At 34.7% G+C, this 19,053-nt stretch overlaps 1 protein-coding gene across 3 annotated transcripts in view; it reads left to right on the forward strand.

Moving 5' to 3' along the window:
* Positions 1–19,053, forward strand: part of TPR (translocated promoter region, nuclear basket protein) — a 44,773-nt gene that overhangs the window by 775 nt on the left and 24,945 nt on the right. For all 3 annotated transcript variants that reach the window (XM_048058997.2, XM_048058998.2, XM_048059000.2), the window contains exons 2-26: positions 715–819; positions 1,176–1,249; positions 2,480–2,576; positions 2,978–3,081; positions 3,741–3,905; positions 4,625–4,717; positions 4,831–4,911; positions 6,279–6,366; positions 6,885–7,025; positions 7,945–8,036; positions 8,852–9,049; positions 9,588–9,695; positions 10,184–10,410; positions 11,257–11,420; positions 11,846–11,985; positions 12,067–12,215; positions 12,516–12,678; positions 13,131–13,265; positions 14,025–14,165; positions 14,336–14,504; positions 15,006–15,172; positions 16,109–16,261; positions 16,967–17,083; positions 18,218–18,421; positions 18,504–18,688. In XM_048058997.2, the coding sequence (XP_047914954.2) occupies positions 715–819; positions 1,176–1,249; positions 2,480–2,576; positions 2,978–3,081; positions 3,741–3,905; positions 4,625–4,717; positions 4,831–4,911; positions 6,279–6,366; positions 6,885–7,025; positions 7,945–8,036; positions 8,852–9,049; positions 9,588–9,695; positions 10,184–10,410; positions 11,257–11,420; positions 11,846–11,985; positions 12,067–12,215; positions 12,516–12,678; positions 13,131–13,265; positions 14,025–14,165; positions 14,336–14,504; positions 15,006–15,172; positions 16,109–16,261; positions 16,967–17,083; positions 18,218–18,421; positions 18,504–18,688 (3,460 nt within the window). The remainder of the gene's footprint in view (positions 1–714; positions 820–1,175; positions 1,250–2,479; positions 2,577–2,977; positions 3,082–3,740; positions 3,906–4,624; positions 4,718–4,830; positions 4,912–6,278; positions 6,367–6,884; positions 7,026–7,944; positions 8,037–8,851; positions 9,050–9,587; positions 9,696–10,183; positions 10,411–11,256; positions 11,421–11,845; positions 11,986–12,066; positions 12,216–12,515; positions 12,679–13,130; positions 13,266–14,024; positions 14,166–14,335; positions 14,505–15,005; positions 15,173–16,108; positions 16,262–16,966; positions 17,084–18,217; positions 18,422–18,503; positions 18,689–19,053) is intronic.

Here is a 19,053-nt window from a genome sequence, read left to right on the forward strand (position 1 = left end):
CTGGCTTTTCTCATGTAGCTGGAAGGCAGCATTATTTGGAATTTTAAAATGTGGTAGGAAGTATAAAATACATAAAAAAATCTCTCAATACTTCCCTAGAAGTCCACTGTGCCTGATAGATTAACTCTGGTTTAACAAAGCATTTAACAGTTAAGCTCTGTGATACAGTGTTTCAGGTGGTGGATCAAAGTTCAAATCTCTTTTTTTTTTTAGTGCTATGAGAAATGCAGCATAGAGCTCGAGAGTTATTTTTTTAAGAACTGTTAAACGTTTTCCAAATTAAATCTCAACACCTAGACTTACATGGCTTTCATTGTATATGTGTAGAGGTAGCCTGTTTTCTTAAATCTAAAGATGTAAGAAGCTTTATGTTGACACAACTGAGTGCACTGCATGATTGTGCTAATATAACTCTCTAGCTACATAAAAATTTTCAAGAAGTATAAAAATTAATCAAACTGTTATTTTGTGGATCATTTCTGGAAACATATTTTTCCATATTAAAAATGCATTAAACAATGCTAATTAGGTGTGAAAATTTATCTTTTAACTTCAAAAAGACATTTTTATTCAAATTCTATTTTAGTATTTTAAAAATATTTTATTGACAAATACTGTTTTTGTCTAAAGTCTGTAAATGTGGATCCTTGATAAATAGAAGAAAGAAGAATAACAGTTTTGAAGCAGAATTGAGGCAATATTGTTATTTTTCAGAACAACAGTACTTTGAAGTAGAAAAGCGACTGGCTCAAAGTCAGGAGAGGCTTGTAACTGAGACGCAAGAATGTCAAACTCTCCGTGAGGAGGTTAAAAAGCTTCGTGAGTATAACCGCGCATTCTTAAGACTGGACGGGATTTTAATTCTTTAGTCCAATGTTATGTTGAAATACATTAAGTTTTAAATAGGAGTTGAATACTCAACCATCAAATGCAATTATTACTTCTGCAAACAGGGAGGTTTTGTGCTTATGTATGTCTGCATTTTTAATGGAATTTTCTGTTCTAATGGGGAAAAAATTATAATAGTAATATGGTGGTTTACATATTTCTCTTCACAATAAACGCCTCTGACCCCAGTGACTATTTGAGGCTGCTGCAATACTGCCTAGTCCACCCAGTCCACTTACTGGATTTTTATTACAGACACCTCACTACTGTGTGTTCTTACCCAACAGATGAGCAGTTGAAGTCACTGAATGAGAAAAACAGACAGCTTGAAGATGCTCAGGATCGTAATGCATCCATCCAGGTACTGGAAGAAGTAGGCAGTAAGACTTTAGCTTATCTGATGCCAGTGAAGAACACACTCAAATTCCAAGCTGGGCTGTGTCGATATCAGCACAACTTTGTATTGATGTACACGTCCAGATGGACGTGTGTACAGGAAAATTGCATGTGCTTCTCGTGTTGGTTTATTTGAGTAGAAGTTTATGTTCTAGCAATTGAAATTACAGGTGAACGTCTGTCAAAGCAGATGTTTTTTTTCATTTTGAATAGATTTGTTTCATCCCGTCTGAAACCTGTTCCAAAGTGACTTTAAGCTGAACCTGAAAAATCAGACAAAATTCATGTTACAGTTAATCTAAAGCTGAGCTGCAAATTAAAGAGGAGATCTGTTTTTCTTCCGTTCTTTCCCCTATCCTGGTACAGTTTTCCTTGCATTACACTGAGAAGTCATGGGGTTAAAGGATGAGTCACTTTGGATGACTGATCCAGCAGAACACTAATTTTGCAGCAGGAAAGAAAAACGTTATCATTATATTGATTCTTCCACAGTGAGAAGGCGGACGTGATTGTTTTGCCAGAGGGCCTTACATGGGTCTGCCTGAAGTGGTTTGTATTGCCACCTTAGAAGACAAAGTCAATACTATGGCCTGTAAATAATCCAAGGCTATTGACTTTGGGTTTTTTTTTGTTTTGTTTTTGTTTTTTTACGTGTGTTCATTCCTCGGTTACTCAGTTATCTTTTATTTAACCAAATAAAACAGTTTCAATGATCACCTTATCTAAAAAAGCTGTGTTTCAATGCATGTTATAATTAGATGTAGTTTTGAACAGTTCTTGTTATTTGATTTGCATTTCTTCTAGGCCTTCAGTTCATTTCATCTGCTGTATGTACAAAATTTTTCATTTTACTCTTCATTCAAATACAATATCAGAATGATTTATGGGGAGAAAAAAAAAAGAGCTGAAACCTGTTGTCTCTTAGGCTCTAGAAGGGTGCGTTAACTTGAAATTGTTTGACTTGTTCCCAACACGACAGAAACAATGGACTTCAGCCATAGTTTCATCCTCTGTAGTTTAGACTGTTTCCGTTGTCCACTGTAGAAGCTTCTTATCCCAGTTTTCATTCTCTGGAGTTGGGTGGGATAGCATTTAGCACGCTTCCCTGTGATGGTAAGTGTAAATACTGGCTGAACTGTCTTAAATGCAATAAGCTTTCTCTGTCCTTATTGCTCTTTTTTTTTTTTTTTTTCAGAACCAATTAAGTAGAGAAAAAGAAGAACTGGAAGCTGAAAAGAGAGATTTGGTTCGAACAAGTGAAAGACGATCTCAGGAAGCTGAACATTTAAATGGTATAACCAAGAATATATTACCAAATTGGTTCATATGATTATGCTAAGTAGAACATTTCCCTGAATGATTGGACCACTATGGAATATCCAGTTTATATAGGCAGCTCCAAATAATGGATTATCAGGAAGCTATTTAGAGAAAAGGAAGCAAGCAAGGCAGGAATTTTTATGCCAGTTGCACAAAACTACAGTAGTTTGATAACTGATGTTTGGTTTTCTATATATAAAATCATAAAATATACAGTATTTCATTACACAGTGTACAATTTATACATTATATGTTGTTTGTTCTCATTCTTTACAATTCATTTAAACTTGGTCAGTAATGAAAACTGAGTTCTACATTTAGTTCTACAATTACCTTTTGATTTTAACAATGGTTTCACTTCTCCTTCCCCCAGAGGATGTTAAACGTTTAAATGAAAAGCTAACAGAAGCAAACACAGAAAAGGTGAAACTTCAGCTAAAATTGGATGAACTTCAAACATCAGATATTACTGTGAAGGTGAGAAGTTCCTATGTGCGTGGTACCTGTTAATGTTGTAATGTTACCAGTAAGTAGTTGTTTATATGTGATGTAATCATTTTGTCATTATTGACTTTGAAAGTAGGTCAAGCCTACTCCTGTTACTTATGATGAATGATTTTAGTTTAAAATTGATGGTTGGGCCTGGAAGTGGGAAATATACTCATGGAAGACAAGCAGGAGAGGGGAGCATCGAGTTAGGCAAGCTTATCCAAGCCTCATCAGTAGCAACAGTGGCTGCTTCTGCCAGCTAGGAGGAAGGGCTCCACAAAGGCAGGTAGAAGGGAGAGAAATGATTATTTGTAAATGTTTCTCTGTGGGCAGAAATAACTCCGTAAAGAATTGAAAGGGTGAAAGGAAAAGAGTGGAGAAAAAACTTTGATACCTTAATTCATTTCTTTGAACTAGATATTACCCTAGTTAATGTTCCCAACTGACATAACCGTTGAGAAAACTAACTTATGTGTCAGGAAGTTCTTAGTCTGAGATTGGTAACTCAGTATTACCGATGTATTACCTTTCATTTGGTGTTATTTACCAAATTAAAATATATCATTTTTACTCTGATCATAGTACTTTGTTAGCTTCTTTATTTTCTAGGGAACCAGTACAATTACAATGTGTGATTTTCTTTTTAGTACCGTGAGAAAAGGTTGGAGCAAGAAAAAGAACTGCTACAGAGTCAAAACACTTGGCTGAACACCGAGTTGAAAGCCAAAACAGATGAACTTCTACATACTGCCAGGGAGAAAGGCAATGAAATCTTGGAGCTTAGATGTAATCTGGAGAACAAGAAGGAGGAGGTAATGTAATTTCTGAGTGCTTTTGCCAATTGTTTTTTTAAGTTATATTTCCTGATTACCTGAATTTAACAAAAATAAGTAATAGCTGTATTAAAGGAAAAAATAGTGTGCGTTATGCAATAAGTAGTAAGGAGTTCTTTCTTTTAATTTGAGAATTATAAGGAATACAAATGGTTATGACTGTCAAACTTTTAATGGTAAGCTAGAAATTTTGGAATCACTGATAACAAAAGGATAAAACAATATAATGTTATTGAAATGTACGGGAATATAATTCTTGATTGTGCAAGGGGCAGAAGAATTCGATTTAACTTTCTTTTGGAGGTGGATTGCTGATATTTTTGTTTTCCTGAATCAAAATACGTGCCAGAATCAGTGGCTGTATTTTGCAAATATTCAACTTTAGTGAGCTTCTGTTTAGGTACCTAAACAGTTGTTTTAACCGGGTCAATTGGTCAGGCTTTCTGTAGAGCTTACCTGCATTGAGGATTATGCAGCTATTTGGGTATACATAATATGAGCAAGGATTCTCACTATTTCATTTAGCTGAATGTGTTGGAGCTAAGACTGTTTTCTACTTATAAACCAACAAAGGTACCAGAAAGAGCATAAAAGCTTACATTTTCTAACAACGGGATAGGTATTTCCAAAACAAATTACTAATTTGTCTAAAATAAAGACAAATTTATACATAGTGTCCTCATTTACTGTTTGAACAGGTTTCCAGAATGGAGGAACAGGTTAACAGTTTAAAACAGTCAAACGAAAATCTTCAGAAACATGTGGAAGACCTTTTGAATAAACTGAAGGAGGTAAGGTAACTCGAAATACATGCACAACAGCATTACAGTTGATTGTATAAAATAAAAAAAAGTGTGAAATAGAAATGATTGAATGCTCCCTCGCCCTGTGTCTCATTTACTAGGCAAAAGAACAACAAGCTGGTATGGAGGAAAGATTCCACAATGAACTGAATGCCCACATAAAATTATCTAATTTGTATAAGGTAAGTTTAACGATTCAGAAATAAGAGTATATTAGTATTACTTGTGGCTGATCTTAGGCTTAAGTGTAATGCAGGCCAATTTTTGTGATTTTTTTGGTGGTTGTTTTTTTTTTCCTCCTGCGAAGTAGAGGATGTGAGGAAGACTACCTTCCATTACAAAACATTGTAAAACATCCTGTCTTAGGCAACATGTTTGCATCATTTTTTAGTTTAAACAAAACTGGTTAAAATAGTAACTTTATGCTCACTGTTTTGGTGCTTCGTATTTGTATCAGTGTAGCTATATTTTATGATGTATTAGGAGTTAAATGTTGTTACATAAAAGATGGGTGGAAGCATTCTTTTATGTTTAGTAAAAGTTTACTTCAGCGAACACTGCAAGTGTTAGCGATCCAGTTGAGAAAGCTGAATGTCATGCATTGTGTCAAGCAGTATCTAAGCAAGTAATTTTTGATTTTTTTGTCAGCTCAAAGTGAAAAATATTCCATAGTATGTTGAATAAGACAAAGATAGGTAAAGAGGCCAACTGAACGGTCTTTAGTTTGCATGTCAGGTTCACAGGCTAATTAGTTCTGTTTCCAGAGTTTTCATGCATAAATACCCACCTAGAATTAAGTGCGATAGAATGCTTGAATTCTGCATTAATATTGTGTCTGATCAGATGTTAGCTGATGACCCTTCAGCTAACAGTCAATAGCTAACTTTTCCATGCATCACCATTTACCTTTTCGTTTGGTAGTGGTTGTTGTTTTTTACTGCTTTCTTTGAATTACAGAAACACTGGGTTGAAGGGGCTTCTACTAAACATAAGGTTCGCTGTATGTTTGGAATTGCTGACTTGGTACTGAAGGCATCCAGATTTAGTGTCCTCACATGAGAGCCTACTCTGAGACTTTTCTCAATTTTATTTCAGTTATTTCCAATGGATTTGCAGAACTGCTGAAGTATTGTGAAGTCATGCACTCATGAGATCTTTAATTGGTAGCAAAGAAACATAAACTGTTTATATAAGATTTTTGAAAAATTAAAATTTTTAAGAATGATCAAAATTGAACATTGAAAATTTCTACAAATTGTTCCTGCTCTTCAATAAAGAAAAAGCTAGCACCACCTAAGCAGCTAAAGGGCATAGAAGCATACGTATTAGTTGGTTTTGTACTATTGTATCAGTGTCTTGACACTTCTTGCTCTCAGACAGTTTGCATCAAGTGAAAGTTAATTCAAGTGGAAACATTTGGCCAGTTCAGCTGAATCTCTTAATATTTTATTCAAAAATCTGTATGTTTATAATTTTTGGTCAGTTCAAGCTTTGTTCTATAGTTGCTCTTACTATGTAATAAAAGGTTAAATAAAATGCTTTTATTTAGAGTGCTGCTGATGACTCGGAGGCAAAGAGCAATGAACTGACAGGAGCGGTAGAAGAGCTGCACAAGCTTCTGAAGGAAGCAGGTGAAGGTAAGCTGTGAGTGAGAAATGGCAAATGGGAGGAACAGAACTTTTCTCCTTCTTCATAACTAAGCTGATGTATTGAAATACAGATATTGAGCAATTCTGAAGGGACAATCTCTAGGAATCTCTAGGGATAGAGAGATCAAATTTTGTAACAAAATTTTTACCATTTTACTACGTTACTATTTGAATTTACTTGAAGGTGTGTATGGGCAGGGGGATCTTCAAACATACCTGGAATTTTGCTTTGGATTTTTAGGAGAGAGAAGCATATCTCTTCATTTTAGTTTCTTAGTTTTAGTTTTAGATTTCATTGATACATGGGCAGTTATTATTTTATCCCACTTCAGTGCAGAGGTGATAGGCAGCAGTTCTAACTTCTGTCACACTACTGAGTTTTCTTCTCAGCATGATCTTCTGCAGACTGTATAAAAGTCAAAGTGGAGTTTAAGGTTCATATGTCAACTTTGGTCTTTCTAAAGAAAAAAAAAAAAAAAACACCGCAAATTGCTTGTTAATTTTAGCTAATAAAGCAACCCAAGAGCATTTGGCTGAGTTGGAAGAGTCAAAAGCTGTAATGGAAAAAGAACTGGGAGAGAAGATCAGTAAGCTGGAAAAGGAGCTAGAGAATGCTAACGATCTTCTATCTGCAACGAAACGTAAAGGTAATATTAAGAGCTAAAATACACGAAGCCTCAGGCATGTTATCCTTACCAGTCTACCATGAAATTACTATGCTTTTATATCTATCTATCTATCTATATATTTATATTTTATAATATATATAGTATTTTTCCCCCAGTAGAAAAGTGCATTTCTGTCAAAATGTTTTCTCAAGTTCTTTTGTTAATCTGACATACCTTTTCAAAGAAAGTGGAAAGGAAAATATTTTCCTTAAGGCTGAATCATGCTGCTTGTAACGGTTTCCTGGAGAGTGGAGTGGGGATGGTAAACTATTCTTATTTTCCTCTTTACAAACAAAAAAACACCAGACATACCTGTCTTTAAATTTGTTTACCATTAAGTCTTGCTCAGTGTTAACTACTCTAGTTGTAAAGAATAGTCTGTTTGTTGAATGTTTGTAATATTGAAGGTAATTATGGGCAAGAGAGAATAGAGTAGAAAGGAACACAGAGGCATTAAGTGCGTTTGCTGTCTCCATATGTTAATGTAGTGAAAGTCAACAAGCACTCTGCCACTCTAAACCTCCTGCAGTTTGCCAAGAAATATGATGTTAAGCTCTGCTTCAGCTATCTCAATTTATTTACCTTCTGGCATGATCGAAGTCTTAAGAGTCTAATAGTAAAAACTGTTCATCATTTCAAATTAAACTGGTCAAAGAGCTTGATAATATATGAAAAGGAATATTAAGTATAATATCAATCACTTGCACATGTGTATGTATAATACAGAATGCAGAAAACTCTTGCACCAGTAAGCTTAAGAAGTTAAAATATGGTCACTTAATGTATAGTAGTTAAGAAAGTGCAAAGGTGTATGAGGACACTCTTTATATCAATAAAGAATATTTAAGATGGGAATTACTGCAACTTTTTAATGTAATTGGTGGGATTATTTATTCAGGAGCTATCTTGTCTGAGGAAGAACTGGCAGCTATGTCTCCCACTGCTGCAGCAGTAGCTAAAGTAGTCAAACCTGGAATGAAATTAACAGAGGTAAGTGAGAAGAAATTACTCAAGTTTCAAGGCCCTTGAATAGCCAACAGAGATGCACTAATAACAAAATTATGTAGACTTTCATGCACAGTCTAGGGTTTGGTGTAATGCCTGAATGAAGCCAATGAAATCCTGTGTTTGAGGATTTTATTAGCTTTATTAGCTATGATTTTGGGATTTTATGTGGCATAAATGACAGATTTTCCCTGGTATATCAAAACATTCGCAGGGGTTTGTTTGTTTGTTCGTTTGTGTTTTGAGCACATCGACTTTTTTCTGTATGGATTTTTGATAGGAGCTTTTCTTCTATTTTGTTTTTTCTTTTCCTTTTTTTATGCATATTTGCATAATTTAGGTTTGTTTTGCTGTGGCACTGACTTATTCTTGCAGAAAAAATGAACATATCCATGGAACTATTATTTTCCTTTTGTTATTGCTCATTCTGTCCATCCATTAAATAATTTTCTGTTCTTGCTGCTTTTTTTATACTTCTTTTGTCTTAACCTTGCTTGAGATTTATCCCTATTATGGGATATTCTTATTCTCTTATTATATACAGTTGCATATCTTTTATTATAATTATTATTCTTATTCTTTTATTATATACAGTTGTACTATAAATGTTTGCAGTTTTAAAATTAATAGGGATAACTGCTTTGCCATGGTATGACTCATAAGCACATTTTACTTGTCATACTCATTTCTTCGAAGAAATTAGTTTATTGCTGTATAAAGTTTGACTGCTCTAATAGTGTAATTACCAATGGTTCTTTGACACATCTGGACAGATGTCTAAAAAAAATCTTTTTTTGCAGCTGTACAATGCATATGTAGAAACTCAGGATCAGTTGCTTTTGGAAAAGCTGGAGAATAAGAGAATTAATAAATATTTGGATGAAATAGTGCAGGAGGTGGAAGCCAAAGCACCAATCTTAAAACGTCAGCGTGAAGAATTTGAGCGTTCCCAAAAAGCTGTTGCTAGTCTGTCTGCAAAGCTTGAACAAGCTATGAAGGTTAGTATAAAAGAAGGAGAAAAGAGCATGTAAAAATATTGAAAAAATTGATTTGTACTTCCTTAATCCTGAGTATAATCCTTCCTTAATCCTATATGTATAAAATAGATCTTTTGGTCAGCTGTTGCTGTGGGGAAATGTCCATTGAACTTTCTAGCTTGAGATTTATTTTCCTATACGCTGTATTTCACAGAAACAGCATTCTTCAGTAATTATTACATTGAAGGCTTAAATGCAGTGACTTATCTGTAATTCTTTGTGAAAGTAGAATTCTTTATAAGTAAATATCAGTATTTGTCAAAAAAAAACAAACCACTGTGGTGCCCATTTCCTATTAATTCAGTTCCTATTAGTTTTAATACGCACACTAATAGAGCATAAAACATCATGGCTTTTGATTCCTAAATAAGTGGAGTTTAACCTTTGGAGTGCAACTCCAAAGCTTTACTTCTTCAAGTAACACACTTTAGCTGAAGAGAGCTATTGACATATCTTTCTGGAAAGAAATGGATGATTGCTTTGTATTTCTGAATTGCAGGAAATCCAGCGATTGCAGGAGGCTGCTGATAAAGCCAATAAGCAGGCTTCCACGCTTGAAAGAGAAAACCAGAGACTGGGAATACAAGTAAAAGACCTTTCACAGCAGGTAGAACAACTGTTGCAATGGCTTTAAAATGTACCCTTTACAGTTTTTATTAATATGATACTGTATTTCTGAAGTCTCCTTGGAAGAGTTGTGTTTGAGAGCCCTAGTGCTATTAAAAAAAATCTTCCTGGGACAATGCAGTATTTATATTTCTGCTAAATTAGAATAAGTTTATGGATGGAAGGGATGCAGCTTTAGCATAGTACTGTTCAACATCTGTCTGGAAAACTAAAGTATAACTTGTTCTGTTTGTTTAATTGGAGTGTCTTGTGATATTTTCAAAGAACAGAACACCAAGAATAGTTCCAATTTTGATGTGGTTTTCTTTTGCCAAACATTTCTATAATGCAATTATCTTACAAGGATGTGTTAATAGTAATAGTTCATGTGTTGTAGAAAAATATAATTTCAAGTACTTTTTAATACCGTTTTTCAGAGCAAACTTCTAAAGCTGTGTGCAAGTCTTATGCTAGAATGTTCTCTTCCAGATTCGTGTCCTTTTAATGGAACTTGAAGAAGCTAGAGGCAATCATGTGATTCGTGATGAAGAAGTGAGCTCTGCTGACATCAGTAGCTCTTCTGAAGTAATATCTCAACATCTAGTGTCTTACAGAAATATTGAAGAACTTCAGCAGCAGAATCAGCGTCTCTTGGTGGCTCTTAGGGAGCTGGGAGAAGCTAGAGAAAAAGAAGAGCAAGAAACAACATCATCTAAGTAAATTATCTGTTCTTTCTAGTAAAGTGCTTATACTAAGTAGTAACAGGGATTTATTCACGTACATTTTGCTTCTTATTGTTACTGATTATGTATATTTAAGTGCATATATGCCATGAACAACTATGTAATCTGTAACGGCAATTAAGCAACATTGTCTTGGTTTTTAGATTAAAATTGCTTTATAGATTTATATCTTAGCCAAATAAAAAACTGATGAAAAGGAATGATAAATAATATTTCTTCCAAAAATTCTTCCTAAACATTGTTTTTTCAATCCAGAGATGCAAGAACACACGCTGAAATGCTAGTCTTTTATAATAGGAGTAGATTTGTGTGAAAAACCTTGAAAAAAGATTTGTGTGAAAATGTGTTGTTCAAGAAAAATATTTGTCATTGAAAAACTTCACTGAATATTCATTTCAGCAAATGTAGTTACACACTGAGCTGTTTTTCAAACAAGGAAGATTAAGTTTCCATTCTTGTTAGCTTAGAAAAATTTGAGTGTGCACATCTGTTTCACTAGCTATAAAGCCCACAGATAAAATAATTCTGTATTAAAAGCTTGTAATATGATTTTCTGTTCACACTACTGTTTGAAGTTACTTACATGAGCAGAATTACCTCTATTCTGCTTTTTCATGGAAGAGACCTACACTCTTTTAGTCATCTACAAAATGACAAGACCAAAGGCCAATCTTCCCATAAGTTTTCTCAAAATTCTCAGGGATGCTTAGCTTTCAAAGATGCAGTACGTGTACACTGGAAGGCAAAATATAAGGATTATGTGTAATCTTGGTAAACCTTGCTGTGTATACTACTAAAAAGAACTGGTCTTGGTTTCAGAATTTCTGAGCTTCAGAGTCAGCTTGAGGAAGCTCTCAATGAGCTAGAAAAACTGCGTGAATCACGTCATCATCAGCTGCAGCTTGTCGAGTCTATAGTTCGTCAGCGTGACATGTTTCGCATATTGTTGGCACAGACCACAGGAGCTGTCATTCCTTTGCAAGGTAAGCTTCACGTTTCTGTACCACTCAAAAAATAAATAGAAATAAAATTGTAATTTGTTATGAGCTTCCAGTGATGATGCTAAAATGTTACCAGTAACTTGTTAATCTGGTGTTCAACTTTTACTCACTAGAAAACCCATGACTTTAGATTTAGGCACCTGATTCTATTTGTGCAGTGTAATAACTTACCACACAATGACTGAGCTGTAGTGGTGATTACATATGTGATCTGGTAGCATGTTGTCCTATAAAGAATGGACAACCAGTTGCTTTCTCAGTAGTGCCCAAGGCTTTCCTAGGAAATGTGGTATTGTTCTTAGCCATGTTTAAATATGGTTATAGGATGCTTTGGCAAGCATTCATTCAATTGTTGCCTTTAAAAGCCCTTCCCATTTCTACCCTTTCTATTTTATTCTATTTTTTAGCATCAGGCATGCTACCAGAGGAGATTTCTCTTACATCTACTCCAAAGCGCTCAAGCATACCTCAGGCCATGTCAACTCCTGCTCCAGTGTCGATGAATGAGTCAGTGGAGACAGTGGAGGCTAAGGCTGCACTTAAGCAGGTATTCTTTTCAGTAAACACGGTAGAAAACTATCATGGTTTTCACTTTTGTAAGCACTTCAACATCTATTCTATGATGTAGTTGCAGGAAGTTTTTGAGAACTATAAAAAAGAAAAAGCAGAGAATGACAAGCTGCTGAATGAACAAAATGAAAAGCTTCAAGAGCAGGTCACAGAATTAAGGTCACAAAATGCAAAGATATCCACACAGCTGGAATTTGCCTCCAAACGGTAAATCAGTTATTCAATTGCATTACCATATGTGCATGTTCTTTGTCAATAGAGTCACGTTGACTGCTTGATGTAAGTTGCACTGGGAGAGTTGTCAATTAAATGTTAAGTGTTGTCTGTTCTGTTAAGAACACAAAATCATGAAGGTGGGATCAAGAACCTACTTTCTAGATGAGTGTGCCACATAAGGCTATCAGAAAACTCACACACGTGAAAATGAAACATGGCTGTATACTTACACCTCTTAAAAATAAATTAAAAACAAAATACGGTCACAAACACACTGTGCTTTGTTCCAAGTTATGAGATGCTACAGGATAATGTTGAAGGCTATCGTCGAGAAATAACATCTCTGCATGAAAGAACCCAGAAACTCACAGCAACAACTCAGAAGCAAGAGCAGATTATTAACACTATGACTCAAGACCTGAGGGGAGCTAATGAAAAACTGGCTGTGGCGGAGGTGAGCAGTATATTGTATTATAGCCTCAGATAGTCTGAGTTTGAAGAAGAATTTTTCATACAATTAAAAACTGTCAAAATTGAATGTGTGGATTTTTGAAATGCACCAGCTTTACATTTGTACCAGTTTGTATACATGTATGTCATTGTATTTATGGGTGCCTTTGTAACATTCCAGAAAAAATCTCAAGTACTGACTAAAGATGGAGTGAAATGTACAAGGTTGTTTCAAAACTCATATTTACGGAGAAAACAAAGTGATTAGTAAAACAATTATGGTCTTAATGTTCTTGGCCTATTTGCATAAATCTTAATTTACAATCTGTAATCTTACATACAACGCTTGTTTTTTTCATGAGTATTAACAGATTATAAAACTAGTATTGTCCAAATTAAAATTAACAAACAGATTTGGGATTGATAACAAAGTTCTTGTTATTTGTTATCTTAAAGGTGAGAGCAGAAAACTTAAAAAAAGAGAAGGATATCTTGAAGTTGTCAGATGCACGTTTGACTCAGCAACGTGAGTCTTTACTGGTTGAACAAAGAGGACAGAACCTTCTACTTACTAATTTGCGAACTATTCAGGTATGTGGTATTATTGATATGTTAAATCTGGTCTATCTATCAGAGTTAGCAATGAATACCAATTGAAATTGACTTCAACATTAATGGAATTTGTTCTGAAAGAGGATATTTCTTTTTGGTTACAAGTTTGACACTGAACGTAAATTACTTGAGTAACTTGTTTAAGCAAGTTTGTCATTCCTGTCCTGAATTACGATACTCAGGACTTTATCCACGTACAAAAAGGAGAATTTTGAGATAAGGAGCAGGGTTTTCACAGTAAAATAGAGAGGGGGAAAAAAGTACAAAGAAAACAAGGCATATTCATTTTCATAACAATAAAATTGACCAATGCCCACCTTGGTAGTTTTTTATATTAAGTTACCTATTTTTTTATAATTCTGTTTTCTATTTTAAAGTGTATTTAGTTATATACAGCTTAAATATTGAAGGCTGCACATTTTGTCATGTGACTGACTCCTATTTCTGTAGTAGGTTTTTGGTTTTTTAATCCCCAATATTGGACTGCTTAGATAATGGATTTTCTTCTAATAGTAGTTGTTGTATTGATGTTATTAAAGAATGTTTCAAAACTAAGTCATAAATTTTAAGTGTGACTTTTCATAATATTCTGTGTTTACCTACTATTTCTTGTTCTGTGCAGTAATTATGTTGTGGATAGGAGAATTGTTGTGAAAATAACCTTTTATGAACTGCAGTAATTCAGAAGAAATTTTTTGAAATGTGTTGTAAGCATACTGTGTGATGCTTTTTTATCAGGGAATACTGGAGAGGTCTGAGACAGAAACAAAACAAAGACTCAATAATCAGATAGAAAAGCTAGAGCGTGAGATATCTCAGCTAAAGAAGAAACTAGAAAATGAGGTGGAACAAAGACACGCCCTTTCCAAAAATCAAGAGGCAAGTATAATTATAAATATGTTATAATTGCTTTAGTGAAAATAAAGCCTGAGTTGCATGGCTTCTGCTAGCCTACAGTGCATTGTTTTTCATATGTGAAATTTACAAACATGTTGGGGCTTCATGTCATGTGTGAATTAAATACAAGTCTAAAAATCTTGTGTTTTCAGGTTCATATCCTGGATCTTAAGAGGCAACTAGAGACTGAGACAAACCGTCACATTAACACAAAGGAACTTCTGAAGAATGCCCAGAAAGAAGCTACAGTATTGAAACAACAGCTTAATAATACAGAGGCTCAGCTAGCATCTCAGTCATCACAGAGGGCTTTAGGGAAAGGTAGGGTGTTTTCCTACATTGAATTTCTTTTTATGTTAAACGCTGCTCTCTGCAGAATGAGAAAAATCATCGTTTAGAGTTAGGAGATCAGTACTTTAAATAATAAACCTCTTCATTATTGCAACCACAGATTCGAGCAAAAGGTAACCAGGATAAGTTTTTAAAGTAAAATCTAAGTCCAGACCAATTTTAACAAAGGAAAAAATAATAAAGCCAAACTTATTAAAGGATCCCTTTTATTTTTGTTTTAAGGCTCTTCCATCTATAATGTTACCTATTCTTAAAAAGCCATTTTTTCGTGAAACAATTATTTACTGTAAGTTTCTATTTTGATTACGGATGACAATTTTCTGTAGGGAAGCTTTGTGAGAATCTTTTTTTTATTATTATTATTGTTTTCTTCCTTGTTGTTATCCTCAAAAGACTTCAGTTTTTAAATAGAACAGTGGTTTAAAAGCTGCTTTAGGCTTCCACAGTTAACAGTATGTTCTGATATTATAGGTCAGCCTAGTACAAGTGAAGATGTGGATGATCTTCTAAGTCGACTAAGACAAGCTGACGAACAAGTTAATGACCTGAGAGAAAGACTCAAGACTAGTTCTAATAATGTGGAACAGTACAGGGCCATGGTTCTTAGCCTAGAGGAATCCCTTAATAAGGAAAAACAAGTAAGTAGTTAACATCTAACGTTCTTGAATAAAGCAAAATGAAAGATGTTATTTTTTCGTTTGTATTGTAGTCTGTAGAATTACGGGGCACATTGCAAAGAAACTCAAGCTAGTTTAGAAGGCGTTGCAATATAAAGGAGTAAGACTATATTTTTGATAACTTGATTAAAAATACTTCTAGTGATGAGAAAACTTTTTGCAGCATATTTTTAGAATGTTGAATCATAAGTTTGACTCAGCTGTACTCTGCCAATGTCTTTCTTCTAAAGAGGGGAATTATCTTTTAAAAATTCTTCCTATAACGCTGTGATCAGTGATTAAAAAATTTAATAAACTCTCAGTCAAAAGCAGTTAAATCACTACCTTTTCCATCAAAATGTTACGGTCTTCAGTGATGCAAGAGAACATTCTTTATGTGGTCTCCATTTTGTCAAATACTTCACCATGTTAATGGTGAACAAGGCCCCTTCTAAGCTATTCAGCACGTCAAAATAAGAGTCGGGAAAACGGAATTCTCATTTTCTACTTAAGTTACAGCATCAGAAGATGACAGAATGTTTTTAGTCTAGTATCCAGTTCTCTTCTGGTCTGTGTTCTGTTTCTGTAAAAATCTCATCGTAGCTTCATTTGCTTTGAGTATTGCAGACTTTAGTGTGTAATAAGAAGATATGCTGGCTTCTGTGTATTTGAATGTAGTCACCTAAAACTTTTTTTAGATGTACTTCCTGCTGTATTGCAGTTTTGAAAAAACAAATATTTTTTTTCTTCTGTGCTATATGTGGTCTTCAACATTTTTAGTGATGTTCTAAATTAGATCTTGAGAATACCTGCTCTGGCTTTAAAATGTTACTAAAATGTTGGTTTCACATTGGAATACCATATTTAAAGCAAAATAAGACAAAAAATATTGACCTCTTATGATGGATTTTGATGAAGGTGACAGAGGAAGTTCGTGCAGCTGTTGAAGCTCGTCTGAAGGAATCTTCAGAGTATCAAGCACAGCTGGAAAAGAAGTTGATGGAGTCAGAGAAAGAAAAGCAGGAACTTCAAGAGGAGAAACGTAAAGCTGTGGAGAATATGGAACAACAGGTATGCATTGAATACCACCTCCCTTAAACTCCTTTCCAGAGAGTCTGAAAGACTATGCTTTTACTTAACTTCCTAAACATAGATTTATTCTCGCTCCCTTCTGTAGAGGCAATACAGTATAGTAGTGTCCAAAAATAAATCTTTTAGGATATACAAAAGCCTAACTAAGTTTGAGAGATGACCAAACATGAGTAGTACATTAAGTTTCTCGCTTCATTAGGGTGGTGGTGTATTTAAAACTGTCACCGTCCTCTTGAACTTTGAGCACTAGTTGCAGAAAAAACACAAGTAAAAACCTTTGAGAAAGGTTTCAGAAAAACGTTTTTGCAACATGAGCCAAAACCACATTTGTAATGTTCACATACCCTAAAACTGGAGCAGTCTTTGCCCTTATTTATTTTTTCTGTGTTTGGGCTCTTACTGGTCTTGAAAGAAACATGATGACTGCAGCTACTATTGCTTCAAGCGTGACTCTGAAAGAACAGTAATATTTTTCTGCCAAGAAAGAGTTCTGAGTGTTTATAAGTCAAAGCCATGGAAGTATTTCATTTTACATTTCAACTTGTTACAAAATAATTATACTTAAGCTTTAGATTATTCGTAAGTCTCTACATTCATAGCCTTGCAGAGTTCAACGTTCTGTAAAATACTTTACCATTTAGTCTTTAAGTTTTGTTTTGTTTGGTTGTGTTTTTTTCACTACAGTTATTGGAACTAAAGAAGAGTCTTACAACTGTGCAGTCAGAAGTTCAGGAAGCCCTTCAGAGAGCCAGCACAGCTCTAAATAATGAACAGCAAGCCAGGCGTGACTGCCAGGAACAAGTATGTTTGTAATGTTTGCCAACTTTAGCCAATGGTAGTAAAATTAATGTAAGCTTTTCATCGTTTTTAGACTAAACTCAAAACATTTTCTAAGGTTGTGTTTCCAATCAGTGACTGACAGATAAAGATGTTCTTACAATTCTTTTCCTATTTTGTGAACATCTGCTTATTTAATGCTTTGTTGTTTCACCTTATCAAACATTGTGGTGTTAGAGTAAACTGATGTTGAACATAACATAGTGTTGCAGGCATAGTTTTTGTCATATTAAAAATAAAAAAAAAAGGAAGGAAAAAAAAATAAAACAGAAGGTGCTATGAGAGAATCACACAATGGCTTGTGTTGGAAGGGATTTTAAAGATCGAGTTCCAACCCCCCTGCCATGGGCAGGGATGCCACCCACTTGCTGTTTCTAAGGTCTAGTTCGTTATGAAAAGATAGATTGTGGAAAGTAATTCACTGCTTTTAATGAATTCCTACTTCCCTCTCCTGAGGCGGGAAGGAAAAAGAAAACGAACACAACAAAACAATGGGGAAAATACCTTTTTAACCCAAAACATAATTGTCATTTTAAAACTGCAGGCAATATGACATTTAGCAGCACCTGATAAGATTGTCTTGCTAACCATGTTTTTACAGTGAATCTACTTTTCTGTAGGTGAGAACTCCAGCAACACTGATTAGTGTAAAGAATAGAGAAAAACTTCTAGCTGTCGGTTCATCCAACCCAAAATTTAATAGGCAGGCGTTTCCATTTTTTCACCTAATACTATAACCACAGTCTGTCTTTAGCTTTTTACCATCATGTGGTAAATATCTTTGCCTATTCGGTGGATGTTCTTGGAAGAATTCCTGCATCGCATCCATGCAAAATCTACAGCAAGAGGATTGATTGTAGACTAGCTCCTCCCAGCCTCTAAAGGAAATAATTACAAATTCTAACTTTTCTTAAAAATAATAATTCCTTTAAGGGAACCATTCTAAGAATATCCATTTCTTTTGTACTTGAGAATGACAGAGGTTTTGGCCAGTGGTTTTCATTAGTGGTCACTAATTTTGTCTAGCATTTTGAGAATCTCTGTGTACATATTAAATGTAACATTAAGGATATCAGAATCTGTTACTTTTTTCTGCAGGCAAAGATGGCTTCTGAAGCTCAAAATAAATATGAACGGGAATTAATGCTTCACGCTGCTGACGTTGAAGCGTTACAGGCTATTAAAGAGCAAGTTGCCAAGAATACAGCAGTACGGCAGCAGCTTGAGGAAGCTGCTCAGAAAGCTGAGTCTGCATTGCTAGAGTGCAAAGCCTCCTGGGAAGAGAGAGAGAGAATGATGAAGGTACGATCATTTTTATGGTTCTAGTAGGTGTTTTCATTTACCAGTCTATACAGGTTTCAGTCATTGAACCATTTTGTTGTAGGATGAAGCTTCAACACTTGCATCCCGCTGCGAGGACTTGGAAAAACAAAATCGATTATTACATGAACAACTGGAAAGTCTGAGTGACAAGATGGTGACCTCTATGAAAGAAGCCATGCCATCTGCATTGAATGTTTCTCTCAATGAGGAAGGGAAATCCCAGGAACAAATCTTAGAAATTCTTAGGTAAACTTAGCTCCAAGCTCCCTCTGGTGGTGATTATAAATTCAGTTGCCAAATTAAATAGTTCTCTCTTGCTTTATATTTCAAGCACAATGTGTAAAATGCAAGTACCCTTTAACTTGGTAGAGATTGTCCTTCATCACTAACTAATAAAGGAGACTTCTTTCTACTCCTAGAAAGAAACTGAGAGTCAATTTTGACAAGAAGCTAAAGCATATTTTAGAAAAATATGATTGGCAAGCAAGTTTCATAGGGATTATTTTCTTGTGGTTTTTAGTTTTATCTAAATTATTCTAGAATATTTTTTCTAGGATTTTCTTTTTGATCTTTCTGAACTCAGTAGTTTTTCAGATAGAAGATGCTTCAAC

Source organism: Anser cygnoides, chromosome 8 (assembly GCF_040182565.1).
Source record: "Anser cygnoides isolate HZ-2024a breed goose chromosome 8, Taihu_goose_T2T_genome, whole genome shotgun sequence".
NCBI classification, from domain to species: Eukaryota; Metazoa; Chordata; class Aves; order Anseriformes; family Anatidae; genus Anser; species Anser cygnoides.